Consider the following 8,104-nt stretch of genomic DNA (forward strand, 5'->3'; position numbering starts at 1 on the left):
TACCAAATGTGAACTAAATAGGTTATATCATTATATGTATATAATAATAGTTACTAAATAATACATATAGGCAGTTACCTAAATGGGCTAGAATTAGAAGTCAAAAGTATAACTCACTATTTGTTATACCAAAATATGCTACCTATACATGGGCCTCGGCTAAAAGTACTTAGGTAGGTAGTAACCGACTACCTAACCGACACTTGAATAGGTTGTACTGTAAGTTAAATATTCAAATGTAATACATTTTTATTAGTTATATCTAATTGGTTTATTACCTCAAACTGTAAATTAATGATCTACGCATCGGACCAGTCCAGACTCACCCGCCGATTTTGTTCGAGGCACTGGCCCCAAGAAACAGCCTTCGGCCCCATCGCACTGTACATATTAGTCTAAACACTATATTATAGACTATACATAAATGTATATATGGACAGCGTACATACAGAATAATAATATTATATACTATAAATTGTATATTATGTATAGAACAGACGTCGATGTGGAAGTCATCATATATTTGTATTGTACACTGGTAATAGAGGCGTATGAATAAAAGGAGGTAGAACGGTATGACGTTTATTTTATAGGTATTTCAGGGCTTAGGTACGTCGCGATGCGGTGTTACGGTCAGGCGTGAAATCCAAGAAAAGTGCTAAACGACGGGAAACAAAATAACATACACACGGGACAATGGATGTGCTGCGACAAAGAGACACACGAATAATACACAATACGAATACGACGCGCCCTTAGAAAGGGATGTAAAATAATAATAATAATATGTTTGACAATATTATTAATGTATTCGAAATTGCTGGCGATATATAGAATAAAATGCGTTCTGGTGCATTTTATAATATAATACGTTTAGATACACCTATATATACCTGTAGTATATACATGGGCAATGTAGGGCGTATATATTACTATACACCATGTTATTGTGCTCTACAGAAAAGGTCGGACAACTCGGACACTATATTATTATTATTTTATTGTATGTGTGTATAATACAATACGTATATACACAATTCGCGTTCCATGTGAAACAGTTAAAATAATACGATAGTGTTCCCGCAGTGTGGCTGTGTACAATACACATTTTGAGAAAAATAAAACTATATATATATTATATTTTGTTTGGCGGCTATATCGAAGCAGCAAGACGTCCCGAGTCCATGATGTGGTGTCACATGTGGCGTACAGGGCTCTGCACCTTTTACTCACGAACTACTCGTATCTAACATAATATATATATGTATACATATAACATGGTAAACAATTTAAAAGAGATCCTAAGACCTCCTAAGACCAGGGAAACGATGATAAATCGATCGTCTTTGTCCCCATTGTTATAGTTAGTTCTTTCGGTGACACGATAAACATAAATGGAAATGGCCAGCGCGGCTTGCGAATCATTATATCGAACACGTTCGGACTTAAGTCGTGCGTCCGGAAACTGCGTTTCTTTTACTGAAAAATAATTTAATACACGGCTGTCAAACGTTATCTACATATATACTGCACGTATAAATGTATAATGTATAAAACATGATTTGTAGATTTTCCAGCGCCCTGCTGGTTTTAAAAATGGGTCTTTTCTGTATCTCTGCATACAACCGATATATATCATTCGGTTAAATGAGATTGGACACGGTCATTAGCGGGAGCTACGCATTTTTAGTTTAACGATTGACCACATTTTTTTTAAAAGTATTTTTCTTTCAACGTTGCAAAATTCGATCATTTTATATTATAAAGAATTACTGATATTGGTGTATAATAGATACTCTGTGGACTGTGACCATCCTTACAGATGGTATCCAAATTTCATGTTAAAATAATTGTACATATTATAGTTTGCCATTTGGTTTTTATGTATTTTATTTATGCAATATGCTCTTTTACACCATATGTCATATTAGTAAAGTTTTTATATTTTCAATTTTTTAATATTTTGTAAGGAACGTTTTAACAGATTTCAATATTAATACTTTTGAATTTCAGTTATAACTTGCATACTGTACTACTGTAGTGTAATGGCCGATAGGTATACATTTTTCTCATTGACTCCGAAATCCAAATACAAATAATTATTAAATTGTGTCATTTTCGTGTAGTATACTTATTATACAAAAATAATTAAATATAGCTTTCTTAATTACTAACAGGTACCTACTGTATTCACAGTTATATAAACACTTCCGAGTTACAGTATCTTGTGACTCGATACCTGTTAAAACTAATCAAGTAACTTGCCAATCAGAAATATAAATATGTGTGTAACCACTGGTATAATTTAATAGTTTATTTATTTCAAAACTATATCGTTTTTAAGTTTATTATAATATTATAGTTGTTGCTAATGAGTAATGACCAACATGGCTCTAAATTAAAGTTAAACAATACACATAATAATATATACTATACAACTAGTTATAGTGTATCTTTGACATCGGCCATTAACATTCCTTAAGGCTTGACGTGCACTGTACATTACCAATATAATATAGTCTGCAGCATATAAATAATAAAATATATACTGCGTAAAACGACAACAATAATAATATATGCTATGGCAGTATGGCCTATGATTAGATCGACAAGAGAAATTAAAATTCCATCAAAATACCAAAATGTCGACGGCTGCAGGACGTGGTGTCCAGAGCCGTAGAAGAGAATAGAATTGAAGAAATGATGAGGTCTTCCGACAAACACAATATTTCTATTATAATAATATATCATTTCCGAGGATGTCACACCCGCATCGTGTTGTCTCCGTTACAAACGTATAAAGGTACGGTTTCCCTTGCGCGATCGCGAACGCGATCTGCGTTCTAAGATCGCGCGTCCCGATCGCGCGACTGCTGATACAATGTAAATTAATAGCGTTGGTTTCCCCTGCGCGATCGCGGTCGGCGATCTAAATTTGTTCGCGGCGCGAACGCGAACTGACTGGTCTCCGAGCAGACAAATCGCGTTCGCACCGCGATCGATGTGTTGTTTTGATGATATTATTTAATATTAATAATATGCAACTCATTTATGATTGAACACTCGTTGACATCGGTCGTTCAAAACATGAGTTCTTCAATGGTAAAATTTACTAAGGAGCAAGACGAGATATTGGTTGAATCTGTAGCTAAACACCCCCCAATTTATAATCCCCAAAGCAAAGATTATAAAGATTTGAACATACGGGATGCAATTTGGAAAGATATAAGTTGCAACGTTGGACGAAGTGGTAAGCAAAATATTATTATAAATATTGTTTGTAAAAAGTATTAAATTTGTAGGAATATAAATAACTTTGTTTTTACATTGAAATTATAATATATTATTATAATATTACGATTATAACAAGTGTACAACAGATAATTTAACTATTTAAGTTTAAAATAAATGATTATTTTCAAGATAAGACCATGACACTGTCTATTTATGATTGAGTATTTTAGAAGTGATGAAAGCACGTGTAGGTACATCTATACAACAAGCAACAAGCTAAAAATAAATTATAATTTCTGGACATTTATTTTTATCGTGTATATTATAATATCAAAACTAATTTTAATCTCCGTGATATACATTATAATGAATTATGAATTATTTTTAAAATATTAAAATAGTAAAATAATTTTAAAAATGTAAGCATTTTTGTGTGAGACGGTTACTTATATTAAACATTGTTAAAACTAATTATTTATTTATTTAAAAAAAAACACACACTAAGTATTGGTCGAAGTATTGGTAGATGATATTCTTGAAATTTGGTGATTTTGCCACGAGACTGCACCTTCTTGAATAAAAAATTGTTTAAATTTTTCTCTAACATCAAAACCATCTGCACTCGCAAAGCCACCTCTACTACATAAAGTGCCCATCTCAATACTTTGTCCTTCGTCATATTCATAGTAAATTTTATTACCTTTTTCTAAAAACGCATCTCTCAGCATATTGTGCAAACAACATGCGACAATAACTAAATCGTCGCATACTTCTACATCAATTGCTATTGCAGTATGAAATACTCTGAAAACTTGTGCTAATAAGCCAAATGCATTTTCCGTCACCCTACGACAACGACTCAACCTGTAATTAAAAATAGTTTTTGCTCTATCTTGTTTAGCCGTAGATCTAGAGTACGGTTTCATTATATGTCTGTGAAGTCTGAATGCTTCATCGCCAACAATAACAAACGGTGTAGAATTATCAAAGCCTGGTAGTTTTTCGTCACTTGGGAAATTAAAATTGCCAGAATAAATTTGTTGGCCCATTTTTGATTTTCCAAATATGCCACTGTCTCCTTCTTTACCATAGGATCCAACATCAATGACTAAAAATTTACAATTCGCATCTACCAATGCTAATAAGACGAGTGAAAAATGTTCTTTATAGTTAAAATATAAAGAACCGGTATTTTTTGGGCACTTCATTCGAATATGTTTACCATCGATTGCGCCAATACAATTTGGAAAATTCCATCTTGTCCAAAACTCTCGAGCTTTTTCTTTCATATTTAATTTACTCGGATTAGGTATAAAATGTGTCAACAGATGCTTTTTCATAGATTTTAAGGTATTTTGTATTATAATACTAATATAGCTGTGTGATATCCGGAAAGCAAAAGATAAAGAACGGTACGTTTCTCCAGAAGCTAAAAATCTAAAAAAAAAAATAATATATATTATATGCATGTCATTATTTATTTATTTATTTGAATCAAAATACACTAATAATACAATTTTATTTTTTATTTATTTATTTATTTATTTTTTTATTTACTTCTTTATTTTATTTATATTTAAATTATATAAAATATTAAAAATATATATATAAATTTTTATATAAAAATAACACGATTGTTTTTTATTAATTATGTTTTTATTATTAATCAGTATTTTAATAACTCTTGTTCGAAATCGATTACGAATATTTATTTGTACTAGATGAAGACTGCAAGAGAAGGTACAAGAATATTAAAGATGCCTATTTAAAAAATAAACGGGCAAGAATAATGAATACTGGAGCAAGTGCCTCTTCAAAACCCTCAAAATGGCATTTAGCACCATTTTTAAGTTTTTTGGATACAATACCACAAGAAAGAAAGTAAGTACCTTATTACATATGATAGAGTGATTGATTTCAAGCGCAACACTAATTATTATTTATTTCCCAAACTATTAACTTTTTTCAAAAATTTTTTTTTTTTAATTTTTTGATACATATTATTTATTAATTGTAGTTAATTTTAATTTGGCTATAATAACAAATTATTAATATTTATTATTCATTTTAACAGCACAACATCAAATATATATGATACTGATAATAATGAAGATTCTGGCTCAGACGAAGAGGAAATAAATATCACACAAGATGATATTATACTGCAGTCATTACCAGTAACGCAATGTCCTCAATCTCCGTCGACTTCAAAAGCACAAAAATCGACTAATAAAAGAAAAAATTTAAATGTCACTGAATTATTAGAAAAAAGATCCAAAGAAAGAACAGAGCTGATGACACAACTAATTGCTAAAAAAAATACGGATGAGTACGATGATGTTGATCATTTTTTCAAAAGTTTAACTCTATCTGTCAAAAAGTTGCCACCACACTTAATTTCACAGGCGAAATTGAAAATGTTGACAATTGTGACTGACTTGGAACTTCAAGCTGCAAATAATCATGCACATAACGTCCACATCATACCTGGCAATCGCAGAGTATCATTACAGTCAAATAATTCTACTAGTAGTTCCCCATATTCTAACAACTTTACTCCATACAGTTATAGTCCACCTTCACTAGATTCACCATTATATTCAAATATTCAACAACAGTTCGGACCAGAAAATCCAACTACATTTACGCCTTTCCAGTCAGTTCAAAATATGAACAATGAATGGAACACCAATTCTCAAGAAATTTAACAATATATTTTAAAATATTATCTTATAAGGTATTTTGATTTTTTTTTTAATTAATTGTTCATAAGTCAATGAAATATATGATAAGGTAACTATTTTTATTTATTTTGATCAATAAAAAATTGATTTATTATTAACTTTGATACAAATTGTATATTAAAATAAAACAACAGTATTCCACAAATAAATTTATAAATCTGAGTTCTTATTTCATTTTACTTTATCTGTACCTATTTGAAAAATTGTACTTACCTCAATGTAACCGCCAATTTTTCTTCTGGTGATATGGGTTTCCTTATAAAAAATGTTGGATTTAATGTTAAATCATCTCTTATTAGATTCAAAATAAAATCGAACTGATTACGGTTTAATCTAAAAAATTCTCTAAACTTAATTTCATTATTTTTCAGATGGCCGTTGATAAGTATTTCATGATAACCTTCGGTACTCCTCTTTGTAAATAATGGATCATGCGGCTTTCTTTTTTCTTCCGACAAATACCGTAAGATCTCATCATCTTCTTCTTCTTCTAGCAAAAGAATTTTTAAGATTTCTTTATCGACTGTATCCATTATAATAATTTTTAAAAACGAACAGTACTCGTGCACCGTGAACTTAGCACTTCAAAATATCGAGTTCGACTGACGGACGACTGTTAAAATATAAATTATAAATCTTTGGGTCGCAACGTAGAATCGTCTAGAGCAAACCAACATGACGCGAACGCGATCTTATTTCGTAGTTCGCGTTCGCAGTTCGCGTTCGCGGTTTGCGTTCGCGATCGCGCAAGGGAAACCGTACCTTAACATAGAAAAAACTGTTTTGCGCGGGACAATTTTACTCCTTTTCTATTTATAGTAGGAATATCAAAATTCCACAACGCATAGGGAAGAACTTTATTTGTGTCGTAGCGTTTTAATTTTTTTGATAGCACTAACCAATAATTTTTAATAATTAAATGAAAAAATACAAAAAAAACCTATTGTTCTCAAACTGATATCTTTAAAATATGTATTTATGTTATCCACATAATAAAAACTCCACGCCAAAGATTAAGTTATTCTTATATGACGATAATTTTACTATGAATACAGAGGGAGTAAAATTGGCCCTCGTAAAACAGTTTGTTCTACGTTGTACATTTGTAAGACGGAGACAACACACGCGGGTGTGACTGCAAAACATTTTAAGTCCAAAAATAAAATATTCCGTGAACGGGGACGGTACATATGTATAGATTGTATATATATTATTATTATAATAATATCATTGTTATGTTTGTACTTGTACATGCAAAGCATATACCTACGAGGAGAACGGACGTTATTAGGACAGACAAAAAGTGTGTGAAGTGCGATGAAGACTGAGACTATTAATTGTTTTAACGACCGCTATCGCACGGTTCGGCGATGCCGATAACTTACCTACACAATAATATTTCAATAATTACAATTATGTAGCATATATTATATTGTGTAACAATTGTCTGTCGCAAAAGTTGTCGTTCACATCGTGGCACATTTTATAGCCACGTATAGGTACTGCAACAGTAAAACCCCCACGCTGGATGTGTTGTTATACTTGTTACGCGTACTTATACACAATAATGTAGTATATTATGCTACAAATTACAATGCGCAGTGTGTAAAACTTTATAACAAAACGTACTTACTGTTTTATATCATTATAGTTATTAATTCGTTCTATTGCAATGATATTGTACGTATATACACCGTGTACCTACGCGTCGCGGGACAATCGCGTTTTGTTCGTTTGTTGTTATTTACATCACGCGCACACAATGATATTATAATAGAGAGGTACGAATGTCGTACGGACGTACGCGCAATATTATTATTATATGTTTTCATCATTATCATACATATTGTTATTGTAATATTATATTATGTATATTGCATACGTATCATCCAAAAGATATAATAATATGTGTTGACAAAGGTGGCCACTTATAGGGTTATGGACCGGTTAGGTTTGATTTGCATATATTTAAGATAAACCCTTTATACATAACGTATAAATATTAAATCTATTATAAAATTATACGAACCGTGCAAAATACGCACCTTTGTTGACGAATATCATCCCGTTGTATGTACAACACGGTATACCTACACACACACAAAATACTTTTATTTCGTTAAATT

The 8,104-nt window shown here is 31.2% G+C and overlaps 2 protein-coding genes across 2 annotated transcripts; one reads left to right on the forward strand and one right to left on the reverse strand.

Moving 5' to 3' along the window:
- Positions 1 to 2,837: 2,837 nt before the first annotated feature.
- On the forward strand, positions 2,838 to 6,179 carry LOC132934926 (uncharacterized). Its single transcript, XM_061001345.1, has 3 exons — positions 2,838 to 3,250; positions 4,956 to 5,115; positions 5,309 to 6,179. Exons 1-3 carry the CDS (start codon positions 3,052 to 3,054, stop codon positions 5,940 to 5,942), a joined length of 993 nt encoding a protein of 330 aa, XP_060857328.1. The 5' UTR covers positions 2,838 to 3,051; the 3' UTR covers positions 5,943 to 6,179.
- LOC132934925 (uncharacterized) lies at positions 3,271 to 6,707 on the reverse strand. The gene is made up of 2 exons (XM_061001344.1): positions 6,192 to 6,707; positions 3,271 to 4,671 (listed from the first exon to the last, which is right to left on the reverse strand). Exons 1-2 carry the CDS (start codon positions 6,509 to 6,511, stop codon positions 3,735 to 3,737), a joined length of 1,257 nt encoding a protein of 418 aa, XP_060857327.1. The 5' UTR covers positions 6,512 to 6,707; the 3' UTR covers positions 3,271 to 3,734.
- Between the last annotated feature and the right edge of the window lie 1,397 nt (positions 6,708 to 8,104).

This window comes from Metopolophium dirhodum, chromosome 1 (genome assembly GCF_019925205.1).
Source record: "Metopolophium dirhodum isolate CAU chromosome 1, ASM1992520v1, whole genome shotgun sequence".
Taxonomy (NCBI): domain Eukaryota; kingdom Metazoa; phylum Arthropoda; class Insecta; order Hemiptera; family Aphididae; genus Metopolophium; species Metopolophium dirhodum.